The sequence below is a fragment of the Macaca mulatta genome, chromosome 16, assembly GCF_049350105.2.
Source record: "Macaca mulatta isolate MMU2019108-1 chromosome 16, T2T-MMU8v2.0, whole genome shotgun sequence".
Classification (NCBI taxonomy): domain Eukaryota; kingdom Metazoa; phylum Chordata; class Mammalia; order Primates; family Cercopithecidae; genus Macaca; species Macaca mulatta.
The window spans coordinates 86862250-86886861 of record NC_133421.1 but is presented as its reverse complement, the minus strand read 5'-3'; the positions used below and the strand labels follow the sequence as shown (position 1 = coordinate 86886861).

General features: G+C 47.6%; 1 protein-coding gene across 4 annotated transcripts in view; it reads right to left on the bottom strand.

The window, feature by feature from the left end:
* Positions 1 to 11054, bottom strand: part of SEC14L1 (SEC14 like lipid binding 1) — a 75595-nt gene extending 64541 nt beyond the window's left edge. For 3 of the 4 annotated variants that reach the window (XM_077968854.1, XM_015120347.3, XM_077968857.1), the window contains exons 1-3: positions 10954 to 11038; positions 9364 to 9468; positions 8462 to 8554 (exon numbers count right to left, since the gene is read on the bottom strand). In XM_077968854.1, coding sequence (XP_077824980.1) covers positions 8462 to 8524 — 63 coding nt within the window. In that variant the 5' untranslated portion in view covers positions 8525 to 8554; positions 9364 to 9468; positions 10954 to 11038. 4 annotated transcript variants of the gene reach the window in all.
* Between the last annotated feature and the right edge of the window lie 13558 nt (positions 11055 to 24612).

The following is a 24612-nucleotide window of genomic DNA, read 5'->3' as shown; positions in this document are numbered from 1 at the left end:
TTAAAAAAAAGTCTGCCTTAGTAATCTTAAGCAACAGGAATATAATTTCAAATTTAAAAAAAGAAAAAGAAAAATTAGCTGGCACGGTGTGAGCCTGCAGTCCCAGCTACTCAGCAGGCTAAGGCAGGGTTCCTTGAGCCCAGGAGTTTGAGGCTGCAGTGAGCTATAATCATGCCACTGCACTCCAGCCTAGGTGACAAAGCAAGACCCTATCTCAAAAAAAATAAAAATAATAAAAGCAAAAGGTTAGAGATGCACGCTGAAGTATTTGTCAACCAATTAACAAGACACCTGAAATCTGCTTTAATACACCAGGAAAGAAAAAAGTGGGGAGAACCGATAAAAATATTGGTAAGATTTTGTTTTGTTTTTTAGAGACAGGGTCTTACCATGTGCCCAGGCTAGTCTCAAACTCCTGGCCTCAAGCCATCCTTCCACCTTGGCCTCCCAAAGTGCTGGGATTACGGGCATGAGCCACTGTGCCAGGCCCGGCAAGACGCTGATAACAGTGAAACTGTGTGGTGGGTAAATGGCATTTATTATATGATTCTCTCTACCTGTGTATGCTTGAAATTTTCCATAAAACAAGGTTTTGGGGTTTTTTGTTTGTTTTTATAAAACCAGGTAAATAAGAGAGGCAAGAAGCTGAATCTGATCCATTTTATTTCTCCTTGAAATATTTTCCTACTGCACCACAACTGCCTTCACTCCAGCACATTAAAAACACTTGGATACAGCTCAGGAAGAGCATGGGGAAAACCAGCCGGAACGCACAATGCTCAGACGGAATACAAGGGAAAAGGTCTGGCTCTCTACAAAGCGGCACGTAATGAAAGCTCACTCCAGTTGTCCATTTTCAAAACCAAGTAAATCTGACTAATTACACCCCAGCTTTGATTAAATGCAACAGGACTCACACGATGGCATTCACAACTTTACAAATGAGGACAGCACAATCTCCCACTAATTGGCCAGGTCCTTTTATATATCATCAGAGAAAACGGAACATTTCCCTCCACTTCTAGACTTGAACAAAGTTGGGTTTTAAGACAGCTACCCCAAAAAGTAGATTGCTTATTAGTTTGGGTAAAAACAAATTCTACTGCACATTAGGCTGCTGGAAGATCTAAGGATACCTTGATGAATGAAAAAGATGTATTTCAGTATCACACCTAACCATCAGAAACTAAAAAAAACCGAATCAGAAATACAAAAAGGCCCAAGGACGAAATATAGGATGAGAGAAAGAAGATGTGCTCTGAGAAGATGAACGACGGACTGAAAATATTTCCTAATAACTAAAACAATGCTGAAAATCTGATGTGCACAGGACCTGAGTTAGAAAACAACGTTAGAGAAAAGGGGACAGGCAGCTCAGAGAATATTCAGGCAAGGAGCGGGTGGGAAGATGGATGGTTTCTGAACACAGCTAGCTGCCACGAAGATGGAGAAAGGGCAAAGCAGGACCTGTGCCCCCTGCCCAACCAACCAGAGGAACAACATGGGCACAGCTCCACGTCAGCAAGTGTTCTCCCTCGGCAATTCCACACTCCAGGAAGGCCCCAATTAAGGAAAAGCAGGATCTCCTCGCCCTGAAGTAGGATACATGAGTCGCGAGTCCATCCCGGGATCCCTCACGTCTCCCTTGTTTTGTATATGAAATTGGAACGGATGAAATAGCTTCAATGTAAATGCCTATTTGATGTAACAGAGATACACGTTCATAGTCATTTACTCACTTATAAACTGATTCAGTTACCCTGGCATTTGGAGGTGGGATGGGGCAGGGTATCTGGAAGGCAGAGGGGGAGGCTGTGGCACCACCAGGTCACTGTCGCCTACCCTCACCCCTGCTGTCTGTCGCACTCCAGCACCTCCTCACAACAGTCTTACACTAGTCACCGGCCTAGTAGGTTACAGAGCTGGTCTGTGGCAGGCACAGATTTGTATCTGGCCTCAAAGCAAATCTCTTTTTCTTCCTTCCTCTGGTCTTAGTGGGAAGACATGAGACACCTGAGAGGAAAGAGGAAAAAACCCCAAATGCCAGAGTACAAAACAAAATAAAGCAAAAGGATCGGGAGAGCGAAACAAATTCTGCTGTACTTAGGCCGTTTAATCAACAGCTGTGGTTACTCCGAGAGCACTGCCCGTGGGCCAGCCCCGCTCCGCAACGAGTAGTATTTAAAACCAAAACAAAACCTATACACTGCTAAGCAGGTTTTTTGGTTATTCAACCTGGAAAAGCACACCACTTAAACGGCCATGAGAGTGTTTACCAACAAGGTTTTGCAACATTTATGAAAATTAAAAAAAACAACAAATTAGCCAACTTTATCACAAAAGGGCTTTGCTCCCAGGTGACATACTGGTTAACTGAGAGACCATAGCGTGTTACCTCTGTTCCATGTAGAAAACATAAATCCCTTGTCTGAAAACAGAAGCAGAGATGCACTTTATTTCCTTATTTATTTGTGAAACAGGGTCTCGCTCTGTAACCCAGGCTGGAGTACAGTGGTGTGACCATAGCTCACTGCAGCCTTGACCTTCTGGGCTCAAAGGATCCTCTCTCTTCAGCCTCCTGAGCAGCTGGGACTACAGGCCCACCACCATGACCAGTTATTTATTTTTATTTTATTTTTTTGTAGAGACAGGATCTTGCTGTGTTGCCCAAGTTGGTCTTAAACTCCTGACCTCAAGAAATCTTCCCACCTCACCCTCCCAAGTTCTCAAGTAACTGCACTACAGACAGGTGGCGTCATGCCCTGGAGATACAGTTTAGATCTGAATGTCCACCATTCACCAAGTCCTCATCCTCACAGTTTGTGTGAACAAGTCACACACATCTGCATGCCTACAGACTATGTCCTTAGCACCCGTGCTTGGGAGAACAAGACAAATAACCGGCAAGGTCACTGCCCTGGAAGGACACACAAAATAGTTGGAGAGCAACACTCAAGAGGCTTTGTGAATAAAGAAACTCCCACTGCAAGTGAAAGTACCTAATACCGACTCCAACGTTAAGAATGTATCCTGGGGAAGGGAGAGAAACATGAATGGAGTCTTCAGAGGCAGCGGGGAGGCGGGGAAGGACAAGATGGGTAAGATCTGGAGAGACAGATGGGGAATGGCAAACATCTGAGGCAGAGAAGTCTGAAAAGAAAAAAGAAAAGAGGGGGCAGGAAACGGCACTGTGCGTCCGGGCCAACGGGAACAAGACAGAAACAAACGTTCAAGTTCAAGCTGGGAAGTGTGCATAATTATGAAATAAGGTTAAACGGACCGGGCAGAACACAGCCACAAAGGGCCTTGCCGAAAAAAGCACAGGAGCTGAGATGTGCGAGGACAGATAACAGGAAAGCCTTCAACACAGGACAGACACAACGGAAAGTGTGTGGCAGGGGAGCGCAAAGTGACCTATGGGATGGAAGATGTAAATGCGCAAAGGAACAAGGGACCCCTGGTCTTTCCCTGCAAAGAGAGGGGCTTACGCTGCAACGATGGCAGTGCTGGGATAGAGAGGGACAGAAGCAGGTGCCTTGGTTCCTGAAGGCACAGTCTAAAGGGTGTGTCTGTTGAAAGGACGGAGACACTGAAGGGGTTCCTGGAGAATGCCAGCACTCCTAGAGCACAGTGAAACTGGGATGAGGGAGAGGAAAGGAGAGAGCAAAGAATGAGGTGACCGCATCTGCTGTGTCATGGAAAGCCCAGGCAGAAACGGCACTGGACAGGGCAGCAGCTTCTGGGATGCACAGGAGCTAGTGGAGCCTATTCGTGTGTTCCCACCGGTCACAATGAGGACAGCTGTCCTCAGCAGAAGACAGACCTGAGTCCAAGCCATCGTCTCACCTGCGGCTGTCACCACAGAAATTGGGTCCAGAAGGTGGCCTCTCATGTTCTTCCCTCTCTCCCACAACTCTCCTTAAGGGCTCCTGACCTTGACCTCTCCCACCCTGCCCTCCTACACTAGGTGGCCTCCCGCCTCCTTCATTTTCCCTTTGAAGCCTTTATTGAGGAGCCATTAACATGGGGGGAGGGGGGGAGTTGCATTTGACCATGTTTAACTTTTAAAGTTTGTGCTTTATCTTAGAAATTTCCAAAAGAAACACTTCAACTCAAGCACCCTAGAATTATACCTCCCACTCTACGTTCCTAATCTGTGGGATCATATCACTATGCCCCCATGAGATCGTAAAGCCTTTAAGGCACAATCAATCAGCGTGTTCTTCACTGATTCATTTCTCCTCCCCACAAGCCAGGAAGCGTAGCCCTTTTGTTAAAACTGATCAAACTGTACACCTGACATGTGACCATTTCACTGTATGTAAATTATAACTCAATTTAAAAAATGAGTCCCTCACACCTTTGTCAAAACAGAGGACATGCGCAACCATCCCACCAAAAGGCTCCCGGTGTGCCCTCCCTGTCAGGTGTGAGGCTTTCGTTTGTGTGTGGCCAAGAAGTTTTGATTTCTCTTTCCTAAAATGTTTCAGGTACACACCCGTGGGTAGGAGGAAGAAGCACAGTATGAGAAAAGAACACCAAATCCCAGAATCAGATCTCGGCACTACCTGTGTAAGTTTCACCACCTCAGAGTCTCGGATTCCCCGCCCTCCTTCCCAGGGAGGGTTGAGCTAGGTGATTTCTCCAACTCGCTGAAAGCTCTGACATTCTGTTTCTGGGTTGGTATCTAACGAAAGAACACCACGCAAATGCCTACTGAAAAACCTCCACTTCAATTTTGCCTATGTAAATATCACTGAAGCGAGTTAATGAGAACTTTAACATTTTTTTTTAATGGTACTGACCTCAAAACAAATGGTAAATTTTCATTAAATCAAGTGAGATGCAATTAACATATCTGACCCGACTGTGTACCTATTTATACTCGACACTTTTTACCTAAACAGTTTTCTGGCAATACTAAATTACAAGTAAACTCTTGGTTAAAACAAACAAACAAGGGCATTAAGTTGAGTGGGTGGCATTTTTCCCCCCTCTCTCACCTCACAGGACTCACATAAACCAGGACTTGGACCCACCTCCCGTGACTGCGTGCCGGGCACCTGCCAGCCACTCCTGACGCCATCATGCATTCTAGTGAGGCACGTTCGCTTTCTGACGTGCTCACAAATACGTCGGCGGAATACAGTTCCGTTCTCACCTTAACTGTATCTATACCTCTTTCCTCACTCTGAATGCTGAACTGGAAAGGACATTTTCAGGTTAACTCATTTTACTGTTTTCCTCAATGAGAAAAAAATAAAGTAAATACTGAGGATTTTATACCATACAACTACAGTAAGAAATGTGAGCAAAACACACCACACAAACATCACCCACAGTCTACTTCTGGAAGGAAAAAGGTAACATACTTCATTTTCGGATTTCAAAATGTTTTCTTTATACTACAGGGTGGAAGAACATACATGCGTGTGCATGCGTCTGTGGGTTTATTTATTTATTTATTTTTGTCTAACAATTCAAAAGAAAATTTCCTGAAGCTGGTGAGGCAAAAAGAAAAGTTTCTAACTAGTAAGTTTTAAATCATAAAAAAAAGGAGAAGAAAGAAAAAGAAGGGAAATTAGCCACTACCTCAGAACAAAAATTTTAAAATGGTTTAATTGTAAAAACTTGGTGGCAGCTCAGAATTTGAATTTCGAGTTCTGTAAAGTCCTGCATAAACCGGCAAGGCAAACGTCACAATTTTGAAAATAGTGAAGTAAGGGAAATAAGGAAGTCCAAACCGTAAACAATCCAAACACCTCCTCTTTATTAAATCTAACGTTTGGCAAAGAAACCAGCCTTTGCCTCAAACTATGAGGGTTGCATGAAGCTTTTTAAGTCACACTCAAGTGTTTTGGAAAACATCCGCCACTCCACCCAACTCTCTGTCCTGTGTCCACCCCGGGCCATGGGCAGCCACTCTGCCTTACCCGGCGCTGCCCACTGCCCACAACCCCAGCGCCTCCCCAGCTCCACCAGCCCAGCTCACTGAACACGGGTCAGGCCTCCCACCCAGGGCAGACAATCCGCAGGCTAGCCAATATCCTCAAACCCAGGGCCAGGGCAGGGGTGGGGGTGGGGAATGAACTAGATCAAGTTTCTCTCAAGGATGTGAACTATGAAATGTGACAGGAATTGGTCACTTAGAAACTGAAAGAATGCAACAAGAAATGCCACAGAGTTGAACTGGGACCAGAGGGCTTTTGGACAGCTAAGCAAGTCCTCCAGCTGAAGCCACAAGGAAGGGAAAGCAGGACAGAGCAAAGCAGCCAGCTGGTGGCGGGGGAGAAGGCTCCAGCACATGGAGCCAGGCACAGTCCCATGGGACAAAATCCTAGACAAAAACTGTGGCTGAGGCCCCCAGAGCAGCGAGGAACCTCCCTCCACCACCAGGCTCTGGAGCTCAGCCCATCCCAGCTCGAACTCCCGGATTCCTGTGCGATTCCTATCACACTATACATGTTCCCACTCACAAAACTCCTTCCCAAGCTGGCTGGAGAGAGTCTTTGTCTCATACAACCAAAAGCCAAAACAGCGCAGATAACATGCAAATGGAAAACATGGTAAGTCAACAACATAAAATACTCAACAGCCCTAGTTACACATATTTAAGAGTAACACAGAACTTCTTACCCACACACACAAACCAAAACCTCATACCTGAAAGGGAAGGCACACCAAGGAACCTTCACGGGGGATGGACGCAAATGTCCTGTCTTTTGACAAAAGTGTTAGGGATTATTTTGTTAAAATTGATCAAACTGTACACCTGACATGTGACCATTTCACTGGATGTAAATTATACCTCAATTTAAAATATGGGCCAGGTATGGTGGTTCACACCCATAATCCTAGCACTTTGGGAGGCCGAGGCAGGAGGATCACCTAAGGGCAGAAGTTCGAGACCAGCCTGGCCAACATGGAGAAACTCCATCTCTACTAAAAAAAAAAAAAAAAAAAATTAGCCAGGTGCGGGGGCAGGCACCTGTAACCCCAACTGTTCGGGAGGCTAATGCAGGAGAATTGCTTGAACTCAGGAGGCGGAGCTTGCAGTGAGTCAAGATCATGTCATTGCACTCCAACCTGGGCGACAAGAGCAAACTCCGTCTCAAAAATAAAAATAAAAATAGGCCAGGAGCGGTGGCTCACGCTGGTAATCCCAGCACTCTGGGAGACTAAGGTGGGTGGATCACCTGAGGTCAGGAGTTCGAGACCAGCCTCACCAACAGGGAGAAACCCCATCTCTACTAAAAATACAAAAATTAGGTGGGCATGGTAGTGCAGGCCTGTAATCCCAGCTACTTGAGTGGCTGAGGCAGGAGAATGGCTTGAACCCAGGAGGCAGAGGTTGCAGTGAGCTGAGATCACGCCATCGCACTTCAGTCTGGGTGACAGAGCCAGACGCCGTCTCAAAAGAATAAATAAATAAAAATAAATTTTAAAACAAACCCTCTCATGTAAATTGTTCCTATAAGAGGACTTTTTGTTTTTCAAAACTATTGATCTAGATAAATCCCACAAACATACACTGAGCAGAAGCAGCCAGCTGCTAAAACACCTGTGTTTCTATTTATAGAAGGAACAGAAACAGGTAACAGTCCCCTGTGTGTTAGGAGTCAAAACAGTGGCTCACTTGAACCAGGGCGGACTTCTTCCTGGGTCGCCTACGTTCTGGTTCCTGACTTCCTGACCTTGGTGCCAGTATCCCAGGTGCGCTGAGTGTGACACACGTGTTTTCATCAGGTGTGTGCTCACGAAAGACACATTCTCCTGCCTGTATCATATTTTCTGGTATGTATATCTTAATAATAACACAAAAGAGAAAGGAAAAGAAGGAATACCCTACAGTAATCTAAAAATAACTGGAAAAGGTTTGCTTTGCATCTAGTAATATGCTTATTTTCAGTCAAATTCTTCAGGTAAATAACAAAGAAAATTAAGACTTTACCCCATGTGTGGAATTCTAACTGAACTCATGGATTTGATACTGGGGGAAAAACTCATTCAGCTGAGTCATTTGAATCAGGTGAGTAAAACTCCATCGCACAGTGCTCAGTTCTAACACTACCTAAAGTGAATTCACCCACAGGCAGAGCACTCTTCCACGTGAGCAGCAGAGACCACACTCCACATCCCTTTGCTGCTCTAACAAAGAAAAAAAAGAGCACAATCCCGAAGAAGAAGTGCTTAGAATCCCACTTCCGTGTGTTCAAAGGGAGAATTAACTTCAATTCATACATTACCCTGAAGTGCATTTTTTTAACGCGCAGATTTTTATTTTCAGAGGCTTACGTTTTAAACACATTTTACACACTCTCGATACAGTTCATAAGCATAAAAACAGAATAAGTACAAGTGACGCCATGGAAACAAACAATAAATCTATAGATCATCAAATTCTAACACCGTATTTTATAAATAAGAAGCCAAAGAGTAAATTGAAATGTCAAGTACTTACAGCCATAATTAATTCAAAGGGGTATTTGTACACCCTCACTGGCGACTGGTATTTCTGCACCATGATTGAAATACAACAGCAATCCTCTCACACCTGCAAAACATAAATATATGTGATAAACAACCACAGAGCAGAAACAAATTATTAGTAAGTTTGCACTGACACATCATACCACATTCTAACGACAGAAAGAGACCACAATAGGTCATAATTCTATGCACATGAAAATGAAAAGATGATATTTAAATACACAAGGGCAGGGGGAGGTAATTAAACAATAAGAAAAAGCGAACAAAGTGCAATGAGGCAAACAGTACTGGTGTGAGAGGGGCTCCAATCCCCTCATCGACTTACTGGGATTCGGCATTCATTACATGACCTGACCTGAGTCCTTTCCAGCAATGAACTGTTATGATTCTATTATTCTAATAACCAACATAATTAGTGCTTGGATCATTTTCTCTTAAACAACTTCTACCAGAAGCCAAATAAAAATGATCTCGTGTTAAGATATTACCTCTGGGAAAACAGAAATAAAACTGGAAAAAAATACTACTGTATCTCAAATTATGGTATACTCCTCAAAAGCTAGCTTCAAAGGAAAAGTGTCAATTCCTATTTTCTAACTGTGTACACTACAGCTTTGGCGACCTGTCTTCAAGTGGCAGAGATGCCAAGTACTCTGGCTAAAGAGGCTCCACTGAAATCTCTAGCCTCAAATAGCTACTATCTGTAAGGAATCGGTTAAATGTTCACACCTAATTCACAGTAGGGGAGCCATCCTTACGGGCACAATCATTCTCTAGCGTCAGCCTACATAGTTTGCTCTAAGAACACACTTGGACTTGCCAGTCCTCTGTCTCCTCTATTTAAAGTGAGAAAGAAAAATCGAATGAGCCTACCTGTCTTGTTGAGGATAATCATTAAGAATGGTATTTTCCGCTGAACATGGTGAGAGGATATTCAAACGTATAAAACTGAATATTCTCAAGGAGCCCAAAGTCTAGCTGTTAAAAAAAAAAAAAAGACAGATTACAAAGATATATTTTATTTCAGAAATTTCCAAGATTCCTTCTTTTTTTTTTTTTTTTTTTTTGGAGACAGGGTCTCTCTCTGCTGCCCAAGAGTGGCACAATCTCCGCTCATTGCAGCCTCCACCTCCTGCGCTCAAGTGATCCTCCAGCCTCAGCCTCCCAAGTAGCTGGGACCACAGGAACGCACCACCATATACTTTCTTTTGTAGAGGGTTTCCCCATGTTGCCCAGGCTGGTCTCAAACTCCTGGGCTCAAGGGATCTGCCCACTTCAGCGTCCCAAAGTGCTACGACTATAGTCATGAGCCACCGCGCCGGTATCAAATTCCTATGTATACCACTACGTTTAAACAGTTTTGGAACTTTCTCTGGTATGTCTGGCATACCTCTCAGAGGAGGAGGTCATGGTGGAAACCACCACCATCTGACAGTGTGAAAACGGCTAAGGAATAACTCTGGGTGACTACGAGTAAGCCATTTGCCTTCCCTAGGACTCAGTTTCATCTCTGTAACATGAGGTTTTCGGGAAGATGATCTTGAAAGACTTCCACCTCTAAAATCATGAGAATCAGAGCCAAACTCCCAAGTTCTCCAAACTCGACTTGAAGCTTTCCTAATATTGATCTTGACTGCGAGACTGACACATCCTGATGTGCTGGGACCACGTTCTTTTTACTGCTGCAAACCTTACAGTGTTGGTGCACAGTGGGAATCCAATCATCTTTTAAAAATTTTATTGGGAAAATTAATTTTAGGGTTATCTCCCAGATAAGAGGACGATCACCGGGTACAAACAAGAGTGGGGGGAGGAAGCAAAAAAGGGTAATGCTCGTTTAAGAAACTATAACATCCATTCAGGATTCCACCGCCTGGTAGAACTGGCTACACTAACTTAAGAACCTGCTAATTCACGAGCTTGTGAACCACAGCCAGGTCCCAGCTGCCGATGCTCTGGTCCAGATAAACGCCCTACGCGGGCATCCGGAGTGACAACGACCAAGTGGCATCCAGGACCCGGGCGGTTTCTATTGCATGACAATCGCTGTTTAAACAGGAGCCAATGGCCAGACCCACTGAACGCATCCCGAGCAGGCTCGAGGGGCGGCCAGCGCCCGGGGCCGCTTAGCAGGGGTCCCGCGCGGCTGCGCCCCACCGGGCCAAAGCCCCGGCCGAGGGGAGAGCGGGGCGGGCACTGGCTCCGGACCCGAAACTCCGCTCTCAGCAAAAAGCGGCTCCCGGGAGCTGGAAGCCTCGCGGGGTGGGGGCGGGGGCGAGGGGCGAGCAGGGGGGCGGGGGCACAGCCCGTTTCGGGCGCCGAGGGCAGCCGGGGCCGGGGAGGGACGGGCGCAGCGGGCGGGCGGCCGGGAGTTCCGCTGGGCCCGTCCGAGAGGCGCCGGACTCCACGGAGACCGGGACCGGGGCAGGGGCGCACTCGGACCCGCCGCGACGACGAGCCTACCTCTTGTCAGAAAGGCCGGGCCTGGGACGCGGGGTGGCGAGGGACGCTCATACCGGCGGCTCCGCTGGGCAGTCGCGGTTCCACTGCTCGGCGGCCGCAGCTCGACCGCCGGTTCCGGGGAGGGGGCCGGGGAGGCGGGAGGGGGAAGGGGCGCGGCGAGGGCACTTGTGGTTGTTACGGGTGACGGGGTGGGCGGGGCCGGGCGCCGGTAGGGGCGCGCGTGCGCGGCCGCGACCGAGGGAGCGGGGGCGGGAGCGGGTGACGGTTGCTAAGGAAGGGGAGCGGGGGGGAGGGGGTGGTGACACCCTGGGTCCAAACTGCGCAGGCGCGAGCTCCAGACCCGCGGGCGTGGGAGGAGCTCGCAGAAGGCGCCGGCCCTGACGCACGGCCTGTTAGGCCCGAGGTCCTAGTGGACCGCCCAGTTTTGCGTCACGTGTTGGGGGGCGGGGCACGGGTGGGACTTCGCGAGTAGCGGGCGGAGGCTGAGTGAGGCCCCTGGGGACTGCCAGCATGCCTGAGAGGGGTTCCGCCGAGCGGGAAAAGGGAAGTCGGCGGGAGGTTAGAGCCACCGAGGCCCTCCCGCCTGGCTGCTGCTCTGAGGCCTGCCTCTGGTCGGTCGCCCTGGCGGCTGCCCCCGTTCTTCCTCATTTCTTGTTGACTGTTCACGAGCACCAGCCTCCTCGCGCGCAGTGCCCCGACCGCATTCTCGGCGACTAATGGGGAGGAGGCGGACGCCGGTGCTGCGCGGCCCAGGGCTCGGTAGGGCCCGGGTGGAGCCCAGCGGCATTCTTGTCAACACATCCAGACGGCTCTAGTGTCGGGCCGCGGGCTTGAAAATGAGACACGCGCCCAGGGTCTGCCCCTCGGAATCGAGGGGTCCTAGGTGGGGTTGCTAAGGACCTCGCGAATTTCAGCAGGAGAGCACAGTCCAGCTCCAATTTTCAATCGGGTACACTGAGACATTTTGGGGTCCTTAAGAGGAGCTCATGACCAGAAAGGGGCACCTCGTATGTCCACCCACACAGCAAAGCTGGTTTTATAACCAACATGCAATTTCACCGTCAATGTCACTGTTGTTCCGTTCACATTAGTCACCCTGGGTGGCTGTACATTTCATGCTGCCATTGGACAGAACGTTTTTGGGCCTGTTTAGGAATTTCCATCAAAGCCAATTTACCAGACACACAAGCAAATCATTCATGGCCTCATCACCCCTTGTGTTCCACGTTAAACCATCATCTTCCAGCTTGGTCACCCACATTATTCACTACACTCAGTCTGACTGGCTTTTGCCTGTTTGTGGAAATCACATCCACCTTCAAAAGATGCTTTAAGGCTGGGCGTGGTGGCTCATGCCAGTAATCCCAGCACTTTAGGAGGCCAAGGCAGGTGGATCACCTGAGGTCAGGAGTTTGAGACCATCCTGGTCAACATGGTGAGACCTCCTCTCCACTAAAAATACAAAAAGGAGCCGGGAGTGGTGCCAGACGCCTGTAATCCCAGCTACTCAGGAGGCCGAGGCAGGAGAATTACTTGAACCTGGGAGGTGGAGGTTGCAGTGAGCTGAGATCACGCCACTGCACTCCAGCCTGGGCAACAGAGCAAGACTCTGTGTCAAAAAAAAAAAAAAAAAAATTTGACCTGACCTGATGAACTTCTAGATGTAACCACCAATTTACAGGAAGTACAGAATAGAGGAACATGCTAAATGACACCATGAAAAACAACTGGCAAAGTACAGACTGTGGGAAACAGTACAAGACAAATATATTCTTTATCAAATTCCAAAGGAAAAAAAGAGGGGAAGGGTCAATCTACAGATTAAAAGAGACTGGCAAATTTGTTGAGCCATACATTCATTTATGATTTGCAAGCTTTTATATGTGTATTATACTTCAATTAAACATTTTGAAGAAAAAGCAGACTTGAGACATCAACCAATCGCAAAAAACTTTATTTCCTTTTTTTTTTTTTTTTTTTTGAAACGGTCTCACTCTGTCCACCAGGCTTGAGGGCAGTGGTGCGATCTTGGCTCACTGAAACCCTCCGCCTCCTGGGTTCAAGTTATTCTCCTGCCTCAGCCTCCCGAGTAGCTGGGATTACAGGCGAGTGCCCAGCTAATTTTTGTATTTCCTTTTTTTTTTTTTTTTTTTTTGAGACGGAGTCTCGCTGTGTCGCCCAGGCTGGAGTGCAGTGGCCGGATCTCAGCTCACTGCAAGCTCTGCCTCCCGGGTTTTTACGCCATTCTCCTGCCTCAGCCTCCCGAGTAGCCGGGACTACAGGCGCCCGCCACCTCGCCCAGCTAGTTTTTTGTATTTTTTAGTAGAGACGGGGTTTCACCGTGTTAGCCAGGATGGTCTCGAACTCCTGACCTCGTGATCCGCCTGTCTCGGCCTCCCAAAGTGCTGGGATTACAGGCTTGAGCCACCGCGCCCGGCCAATTTTTGTATTTTCAGTAGAGATGGGCTTCACCATGTTGGTCAAGCCGGTCTCAAACTCCTGACCTCGTGATCTGCCGGCCTCGGCCTCCCAAAGTGCTGGTATTACAGGTGTGAGCCACAGCGCCCAGCCCGCCAACCTCCTACTTGTCTGGGGACTAAATTGCCTTTGTAGAACTAACTTTAGCCACAAGATTAGAAATTATGGTTTAGGAGTCATGCAGCTGGAGGCTACAAGATTCTGACCCTCCCTAAACTGCTCCTAAGATCAGTGCTTGAGACATTTTGCAGATCCTGCACTTGATGGCTCAGCTGGCACCACCCAGATCAACAAACTGGCTCATCTGATCTTGTGACCACCCACCCAGGAACTGACTCAGCACAAGAAGACAGCTTTGACTCCCTATGATTTCATCACTGACCAATCAGCACTCCTGGCTCACTGGCTTCCCCCCACCCACCAAGTTGTCCTTAAAAACTCTGCTCCCTGAATGTTCGGGGAGACTGATTTGAGTAATAATAAAACTCCAGTCTCCTGCACAGCCAGCTCTGTGTGAATGACTCCTTCTCTATTGCAATTCCCCTGTCCTGATAAATCAGCTCTCTCTAGGCAGCAGGCAAGGTGAACCCCTTGAGTGGTTATACTATCATTCAGAGAAGGGGGTTAATTGCCAAGATGAGCAATCTTTGTTATAATAAATGCTTTTTCATGAATTTATTGAGGCAAACAGTGAAGGCACATACTGGTTTACAGTCTAATATTCCTGAACAAGAATCTCCTGGATCAAATAGAAAGTCATGCTGACCCAGAGGTCTTAGGTCTCAGTCCTGCTGGCTAAGCTGTGTGGATGCAGGTGGTCTTATTCCTCATCATCAGGACAGTAGGCCCTGAGATAGTCTGAACTCAAATCTCATGTTGAATTGTAATCCACAGTGTTGGAGGTCCAGCCTGGTGGGAGGCATTTGGATCATCAGGGCAGATCCCTCATGCATGGCTTGGGCCATCCCCTTGGCCATAAGTGAGCTCTCTCTGAGTTCACATGAGATCTGCTCACTTAAAAATGGGTGGCACCTCCCCCTACTCTCTGGAGCTTCCTCCCACTTTTGCCATGTGACCTGCCTGTTCCCTCTTCTCTCCTTCCACCAAGAGTAAAAGCTCCCTAAGGCTTCACCAGAAGCTAAGCAGATGCCAGCACCATGCTTCCTGAACAGCCTGTGGAACCTCTTAAGCACTATTCGAACATATAATGATACTAAGAAATTATTGCTTTCTTGTTGCTGAGCACGGTGGCTCATGCCTGTAACCCTAGCACTTTGGGAGGACAAGGCAGGCGGATCCCCTGAGGTTGGGAGTTTGAGACCAACCTGATCAATATTGAGAAACCCCGTCTCTACTAAAAATACAAAATTAACCAGGCATGGTGGCACATGCCTGTAATCTCAGCTACTCGGGAGGCTGAGGCAGGAGAATTGCTTGAACCTGGGAGGCGGAGGTTGCGGTGAGCCAAGATCATGCCATTGCACTCCAGCCTGGGCAACAAAAGTGAAACTCTGCCTCAAAAAAAAAAAGAAAGAAAGAAAGAAAAGAAAAGAAAAAGAAAAAAAGAAAAAAAAAGAAATTATTGCTTTCTCTTAAGAATGCCAATTAAACCTTTTTTCTTTATAAATTACCCAGTCTGAAGTATTTATTTATAGCAGTTCAAGAATGGCCTAACGCGGGCCCCTTCTGTATTGCTACTTTGCCATCCACACAATGTGTCTTCCCTCTCCAGCCAGCAAGTTGGAGGAAAAGGTGAAGAAGAGCAAACCTGCTTCCCTGATGAACACTTCCTTGGAAATGATGTGCATGTATGAACATGCGCGCACACATGCGTGCACACACATAAGCACACATACATACTTCCCATTGGCCAGAACTTAATCACATGGGTACACCGAAGAGCAAGGAAGGCTGGGAAATGTAGCCTGTGCCAAGTGACCACACACCCAGCTACAAACTGTGAGTTCTGTTGCTAAGAAAGAAGCAAAGGATGTATGATATTGGTGGCAACTAACAGTCTCTCTCATCAAGGATATAATCAAACTATTAAAATGTAGTGGTAATGTATGTTTGAAAAATTTCAAAAGAAGGAAGGACAAAGAAAAAAGAAAGGAAGGAAGGGGAGGGGAGGGAAAGGGAGTGCAAGGCAGGGCAAAAATGAGAGAAAGGAAAAGAGAAAGAAAAAGAGAAAGGAAAGGGGAAGGAAAGAGAAGAAAGAAAGAAAAAGAGAAAAAAAGAAAGAGAGAGAGAAAGAAAGAAAAGGAAGGAAGGAGACAGAGAGAGAGAGAGAGACAGAGGTGCGAGGTACATGGCTTATGCCCGCAATCTTTGGGAAGCCAAGTTGGAAAGATTGCTTGAGCCCAGGAGTTCCAGATCAGCCTGGGCAACATAGCAAGACCACTATCTCTACAAACAATAATAAAAAAAAAATTAGCCAGGCATGGTGGTACATGCCTGTAGTCCTTGTTACTCAGGAGGCTGAGGCAGGAGGATCACTTGAACCCAGGAGGTCGAGGCTGCAGTGAGCCCTGATTGTGCCACTGCACTCCAGTCTGAGAGACAGCCTGAGAGACACAGCAACACTGTCAAGAAAGAAAGAAAGAAAGAAAGAAAGAAAGAAAGAAAGAAAGAAAGAAAGAAAGAAAGAAAGAAAGAAAGAAAGAAAGAAAGAAAAGAGAGAAAGAGAGAAAGAAAGAAGGAAGGAAGGAGAAAGAAAGAGCATTTCAGAATAAAAGAAGTCTATATACAGTGTGATAAGTGCTAGAAATGAGAAATAGGGACAGTGCTATGGAGCCAGTTTCTGGGGAGTTGAGGAAAGCCTCACAGAGCAGAAACAGTTGAATAGGGAGGGACATACCCAAGGCTGAATGACGTTATTGGTGGGAGTATGGTATCACTCAGATGCAAAGAAAACCAAGAGCAGAATTCTAAAGAACTCCAGCTGAACAAGAACCAGGGAAGGATGCTGATAAGCAGAGAGGTGGAAGGAGAACCAGGAGAGAGAAGTGATGTCCTGCTCCCCAACAGTGTCAAGTGGTATGGGGTGAACAGAGTCAAAAGATGGGTAACAGAAGGAGAAATAAGACAGCTCCTGGGCTTCGGTAATAAGAGGACCTCTGGTGTCCTTGCTAGACATGAATTCCCCAGGCTTCAGGGACAGAAGATAGATAGCAGTGGGTTGAGGAGAGAATGGAAGCCGGGACAATGAGTGTAAACACTCAAGCCAATGTGACAGGACACAATCTTTTTACAAAAAAAACAAAAACAGAACATAAGAATTGTTTGCAGCTGGACACGGTGGCTACCGCCTGTCATCCCAGCACTTTAGGAGGCTGATGTGGAAGGATTGTTTGAGCTCAGGAGTTCAAGACCAACCTGGGAAACACAGTGAGACCCTGTCTCGACAACAAAAAAAAAATTTTATTTTATTCATTTATTTAATTTATTTTTGAGACAGAGTTTTGGTCTGTCACCCAGGCTAGAGTGCAGTGGCAGGATCTCGGCTTACTGCAACCTCCGCCTCCCTGATTCAAGTGATTCTCCTACCCAGCTTCTCAGGTAGCTGGGATTACAGGCACGCACCACCACACCCAGCTAGTTTTTTTATTTTTTGTTTGTTTGTTTAAGTAGATTTGGGGTTTCACCATGTTGGCCAGGGTGGTCTAGAACTCCTGACCTTAAGTGATCACCCGCCTCTGCCTCCCAAAGGGCTGGGAATACAGGCATGAGACGCTGCGCCCGGCCTCAACAAAAAATTTAAAATTTAGCTGGGCATGATGGCTCACATCTATAGTTCCAGCTACTTGGGAGGCTGAGCCGGTAGGATCACTGGAACCCAAGAGGTTGAGGCTTCAGTGAGCTATGATCGCAGCACTGCACCCCAGCCTTGGTGCCAGAGAGAGACCATGTGCCCCAAAACAAAAAAGTGTTTGTGTGTTGCATGTTGTGTTCAAGTGGCACTGCTCCTTTCTCTGTTCTCTGAGCTAATAGTGTCATCCACAGGCTGAACAGGATGGAGTCAATGCTGGGCAAGGTAAGTGATGTCAGGTAACAAACAGTGAAGGCAGGTTGGTGGGACCACAGTGCTGCATCAAAGAAGAGAAGGCTGCTGCCCTTGTCTTGCAGCACACCTCCTGTTTTCCTCAGACAGGATCCCTTTAAAGTCGAATTACGAGAGTGGGCACTCTGAAACACTGTGACTGTGCCCCTCGCTTCAAGAGCACTTTTTTTTTTTTTTGAGACCGAGTCTCACTCTGTTGCCCAGGCTGGAGTGCAGTGACGTGATCTTGGTTCACTGCAGCCTCCACCTCCTGGGTTCCAGTGATTCTCCTGCCTCAGTCTCCCGAGTAGCTGGGACTACAGGTGCTTGCCACCATACCCGGCTAATTTTTGTATTTTCAGTAGAGATGGGATTTCTCCATCTTGGCCATGCTGGTCTCGAACTCCTGACCTATGTGAGCCACCCGCCTCAGCCTCCCAAAGTGCTGGGATTATAGGTGTGAGCCACCACGCCTGGTGCAGAGCATCTTTATTAGTGAGCGCTCCTCACCTGTCTGTTGTCACCTCTCTCGGTGAATGGAAGCCTCGATGGGTGCCGGGTAAAGGCAACACTTACCAGGTGCTCTTGGGACCGAAGCACAGGATTCCCAAGAGTTCATAGCAAGACACTGAGTTGCTCAGAGAAGCCGCCATTAGGAGCCTGAGTCTGAAGCTGCCGTTCCACCTGGCCGCCTCAAGCTGATCTCAGGACGCGGTATCAGCAGGCTGGTCACACCTGCACAGGCACCGGGAGGTGGGCAGAAGCATCGTGGCAGGACATCTCCCCCCGCAGGATTAACCTGAGGTAGGGGCGCTGTTGCTGGGTCCTTGGGCCATATCGTCTCCATTGCTCTTAGCACGATATTAGGAGTCACTGAAATTTCAGCCTCCAGAGCTCAACCTCTTCTCCACCGTAACAAAAGCAGCATGGGAATTTGTGGCATAAGAGGACTGCAGCCAGGTGCAGTGGCTCATGCCTGTAATCCCAACACTTTGGGAGGGTGAGGCAGGAGGATCATTTGAGCCCAGGAGTTCCAGAACAGCCTGGAGAACACAGTGAGACCTGTATCTACAAAATAAATAAATAAATAAATAAATAAAAATTAGCCGGGGGTAGTGGCACTCGCCTATGCTCCCAGCTATTCAGGAGGCTGATCCTTGAGTGGGAGGATCACTTGGGCTCAGGAGTTTGAGGCTGCAGTGAGTCATGATCGCGCCACTGCACTCCAGCCTGGGTGACAGAGTGAGACTGTCTCAAAAAAAAAAGGATTGGGGGTATAGTTTAGGGGAGTGTCACTCTAAGAAAGACAGTGGAAGGCAAGTAACAATCTTACACTAAAATGTCACCCTCCAGAGCCCAACCCCTTCACTACCACAGCAAAAGAAACAAGAGATAATGCTCAATAATCCCTTTAAACAATGCTGAGAGTCAGGGCCAGCTAATAATCTAGGCTGTGCCAAGAGACCCAGGGGCACTTACTCCTTATTTTCTGGTGGCCTTATACACCCTGGCATGTGTGCTTCACTTCAGTCAGTTACAGGGACATGTCAGAGCCCGTGCTGGGGAGATACGTGTTTAATGCACGCAGACTTGCCCAGGCGTCGTGGCTCATGCCTGTAATTCTAGCACTTTGGGAGGCAGAGGTGGATGGATCACTTGAGGTCAAGAGTTTGAGACCAGCCTGGCCAACATGGTGAAACCCCATTTCCACTAAAAATGCAAAAATTAGCTGGGTGTGGTGGTGCGCGCCTGTAATCCCAGCTACTTGGGAGGCTGAGGCAGGAGAATCGCTTGAACCCAGGAGGTGGAGGGCGCAGTGAGATTGCGCCACTGCACTCTAGCTTGGGTGACAGAGCCAGACTCCAGCTCAGAAAAAGAAAAAAAAAATCCACACAGAATAAAGGCCTAATAAAGGAAGAGACCATTTTGGCATTTGGTAGTAAAACAGTTAAAGACAGCCTTGCAAGGCATGACTGATTCTCCTGACATGGACCATCTGGCAAAGTTTCCAGCCTGAAAAAGTATAGAAAATGTAGGTCACCCTACAGGCACAATTTCCTAATTGAGCCCTGGCAATAATCCAGTGGCCTTGAGCTAACACAGTGCACCATTCCTGACCTGGGAAAACTTCAGGCCAAGAAGTTGGATCTGCAAAAGTTATCATCCAACCTTCCGTATTTCCAAAATATTTCATTTCAATCTGGAGAAGCAAAGTCCTATAACGAGTTGGTTTATCTACCTAAGAGTCTTCCTTCTTTCAGGACACCCTTCGTACTACTAGCAGAATTCTCTCTCAAAAATACAAACTCATTCCCTTGTGCAAAAAGTACATTGACTACAGAATTAAATTTAAACTTCAAAGCCTACCATTCAAGATCCTCTGTAAATCTTATCCCCAACTTCCGTTTGTCCAGAAAGATTTTATATTCATCTCCACTCTATTCGTTTATTCATTCCTTTGTGGATTCAACAAACATTTATTCAGCACCTTAATTTACTCTGAACACAGTGAGCACTGGAGTATAGAAAGATCCACTACAGCTGGGTGTGGTGGCTCACGCCTGTAATCCCAGTACTTTGGGAGGCCAAGGCGGGCGGATCACCTGAGGTCAGGAATTTGAGACCAGCCTGGCCAACATGGTGAAACCACGTCTCTACTAAAAATACAAAAATTAGTTGGGCGTGGTGGTGGGTGCCTGTAATCCCAGCTACTTGGGAGGGTGAGGCTGGGGAATCGCTTGAACCTGGGAGGCAGACGTTGCAGTGCGGCAAGACCGCGCCATTGCACTCCAGCCTAGGCAACAAAAGCGAAACTCCATCTCAAAAAAAGAAAGATCCACTACAGAAATGCGGATTTTCCTACAAGGTGCCAGCCTGCTCTACAGGACAGACACCTAGCAGTTGAAACACAGCCTGTTCAGTTCCACAACAGCCCAATGTAGCTCCTCTCTGAAGGCTTTTCTGATGCCTCTCTCCACTGGCCCATGCACTTCGCAATTCCATGGAAGGAAGGTTGGCTAAAACTAGGCTGTCTGTAGAAGAATGGGATCTGTGTCTTCTGTTGAATGTAAGTTGCTTGGGTACCATAGTCACTAATTTTCTCCTATTTTAATAGCACCTGGCATTTTCTAGAACCCTATTAAATATCTGTTGGGTTGGACTAAATGAGCCTTTGATGAGGCCTTTATTCTGAGTGCATTTAACAAATGTCAGCCTAGGCAGTCTGTAAACCAAGCACTTTGGGAAGTCGAGGTGGGCGGATCCCTTGAGCCCAGGAGTTCAAGACCAGCTTGGACAACATGACAAGACCCTGTCTTTACAAAAATACAAAAATTAGCTGAGCATGGTGGCATGTGCCTGCAGTCCCAGCTGCTTGGGAGCCTCACTTGACCCTGGGAGAGAGAGGTTGCAGTGAGCCGTGATCATGCTACAGTACTTCAGCCTGGGTGACAGAACGAGACCCTGTCTCAAAAATAAATAAATAGGCTGGGCGCAGTGGCTCACGCCTGTCTTCCCAGCACTTTGGGAGGCCGAGGCTGGTGAATCACTTGAGGCCAGGAGTTTGAGACCGGCTTGGCCAATACAGTGAAGTGAAATCCCATCTCTACTGAAAAATACAAAAAAATTAGCTGGGCATGGTAGCGCACTTGTAATCCCAGCTACTCGGGAGGCTGAGGCATAAGAATCACTTGAACCCAGGAGGTGGAGGTTGCAGTGAGCCGAGATAGCGCCACTGCACTCCAGCCTGGGTGACAGAGCGAAACTCTGTCTCAAATAAATAAATAAATAAACAAATATTAATTAAAGAAAGAAAAACCACACCCCCCGCCATGGGCTGAGCTGAAGCATCCTTGGGGACGATGCTTTCACTACCCCTCCACCCTACACTGGCACCTTTAGACACACTGTACCTTGGGTCACCCAGCGAGGACATCAAGTCCAGGGAAGAGGCCTGGCTTAGGCGGTGATTTTCTGCAGCAGGAAGCACAGCCTGCATCTAATGAGATTTAGGGTGACAAAGGAGCGCCCCAAGCCTTTCAGCTTCCCACTCAGAGAAATAAAAATAGCCTACCCAATCATACTTCTTTTTGGCTTGTTTGTTTCACAAAATATAGCCCTCACTTCACCGACTGATGCAGCTGCTTGGCACTCCCTTTCCTTTGCGGGACCAGAACTTAGGTTGGCAAGTCCAGCAGTGAGTCCCCGGGCTGTGCAGCTGCGGGTCATACTAGAGGGAGGTTCGACTTGCTGCTTTTAATTAACCCCCAGGAAGGAATGTAGCGCTAACAGGGTATAGACCAGAGGCCGCATCGCAAGGCATGACTGGATGAAGGATAAACAGTCGAGCAGCCTCAGTCTGTTTAGTTAAAGCGATTGTCTCAAGGCTAACCGTGGAAAAGAAAACCCTCCCCCACCTTCAGTTCTGCGGGCAGAACTGAAGACACAGGGGGCTTGTCAGGGGCCAGAGCTCTCCCGCGTCCTCCTTGATGTGAGTGAAAGAGAGGATCTTTCAGACCCCCAAATCTCCTGTTTCACCAGGAGATTCAAACTCACAGGGTTTCAGTTCAATACCTTATTTGGGATGCATCCCATAACCAGGCACCCTGTAGCTCTGCCCTGGAAGGTTCTACATACACAGTGTGACCTCCAGCTGAGCACATGTGCTCACCTCACACTGCAGTGAAAATTCCATCTCCCACGCTGGCAGGACCTGTGGGTCTGACTGAGCCACCTCAGTAGCCCAAAGCAGCTTTTAGGGTTCTCCTCCTCCTATGGAAAAAAAAAAACAAAACTAATTGGATGTTGATGGAATTTGGTGTCAGAAAATTTCACTGGGTTGTTAAGCTTGGATAAGAAAATGTTGATGAAAACACTCTGTAAATGGTTAGGCTCTATGTAAATGCTTCCCACCGCCAGGCGTCCTACGGCTCTGCCTCCGGAATGTTCTGTACACACAGATTATTATTATCGTCCCGCCTACCCCTCTAGTTGGTTGCCAGCAACATCGTCTATATTTAGATAAATCCTTCCCCATCTTAAATTTCCCCCAACAGAAAAACAATATGAAAATTGTTCAAAAGACCGACATGAAAATATGATTAAAAGACCAATGCTCATTTGTACGGCTCTTGGCACAGACAGGCTGAAAAAAATACAAAGCAATTTCTTGGCAAACCATTGTCTATAATTATGAGCTACATAAGCTAAATGGACTCCAAGGGTTAGGGGAGCATGGCGAGTTGGTCATCTGGCTTAGCTGGGCACAACAGTCTCTATCACCCCTTCACATTCAGAAAACTCACTCAACTTTAAAATGCCCAAGTATGGCCAGACGTGGTGGCTTATATCTATAATCCCAGCACTTTGCAAGGCCAAGGCAGGTGAATCACCTGAGGTCAGGAGTTCAAGACCAGCCTGGCCAACGAAACCCCAACTCTACTAAAAATACAAAAATTAGTCAGGCCTGGTGGCGTGTGCCTATAATCCCAGCTACTCGGGAGGCTGAGGCAGGAGAATCGCTTGAACCTGGGAGGCGGACGTTGCAGTGAGCCTAGATCGAGCCACCGCCCTCCAGCCTGGGCAACAAGAGCAAAACTCCGTCTCAAATAATAATAATAAACAAAATAAAAAATAAAAATACAAAATTAGCTGGGCCTGGTGGTGCACCCGTGTTTTCAGCTACTCGGGAGGCTGAGGCAGGAGAATCACTTGAACCTGAGAAGCGGAGGTTGCAGTAAGCCAAGATCGTGCCACCGCACTCCAGCCTGGGCAACAGAATGAGACTCTGTCTCAGAAAAAAATAAAATAAAATAAAATAAAATAAAATGCTCAAGTGTGAATGCATAACTTGTCCTAAAAGGCACTGCACCTGTCAGCTCTCACCCCCGCCCACCCTTTGGCCTCTGGTCAGGCGCTGTGCTTGTGGTAAGAGGTGACCCCCAGCTGCCTACCGGACATTAGCAGGGAGATCTGGCGTGCCCCAGGAAGGAAAAACCACCAACGCAAAACCAAGAGCCTGCGTGACCTTCCTCCATACCCCCAGGGATACAAGGTACAGCTCTGAACTTTTCACCACACAAGGCTCAGGAAGCACCCACGGTTGACACACTGTTCCAAGAAATTACCACGAATTGGGTGCCTGAGGGCAACAGAAACTCATTCTCTCACTGTTCTGGAGGCCGTAAGCTCTGGAGGTGAAACCAAAGTGTCGGCAGAGCTGTGCTCCCTCCTGCAGCTCTGGGAAGGTCCGTTCTGGCTTCTTCCGGCTGCTGGTTGCCCTTGGCTTGTGGCCACCTCCTGCTAGTCTCCACTTCTACCTTCTCCCCTGTGTGTCTCAAATCTCTCTTCTTTCTCTTATAAAGCCACCGGAATGAGATCATTACGGACCCTAAATCCATGATGAGCTCATCTCAAGTTCCTTAACTTAATGACATCTGCAAAAACACTATTTTACAAATGAAATCGCGTTCACAGGTACCAAAGGTTAGGACTTGGACACATCTTTTGGGGAGCCACATTCAACCCTCTACAGCTGGTTAGAAAACAAACCCCTTGGCCAGGCGCGGTGACTCACGCCAGTAATCCCAGCACTTTGGGAGGCTGAGGTGGATGGATTACCTGAGGTTGGTAGTTTGAGACCAGCCTGGTCTACATGGTAAAACCCCGTTTCTACTAAATATACAAAAATTAGCCTGGCATGGTGGCGGGTGCCTGTAATCCTGGCTACTTGGGAGGCTGAGGCAGGAGAATTGCTTGAACCCAAGGGGCCGAGGTTGCAGTGAGCTGAGATCGCACCACTGCACTCCAGCCTGGGTGACAGGGCGAGACTCCATCTCAAAAAAAAAAAAAAAAAAAAGAAAAAGAAAAGAAAACAAACCAACAAACCCCTTGAAACCATAAAAAGGAATGAGTTCATGCCCTTTGCAGGGACATGAATGAAGCTGGAAGCCATCATCCTCAGGAAACTAACACAGGAACAGAAAATCATACACTGCATGTTCTCACTCATAAGTGGGAGTTGAACGATGAGAACACATGGACATAGAGAGGGGAACAGCACACACTGGGACCTGTTGGTTGGGGGTGAGGGGTGAGGGGAGAGAACATAAGAGGACGTGTCAGTAGGTGCAGCAAACCACTAT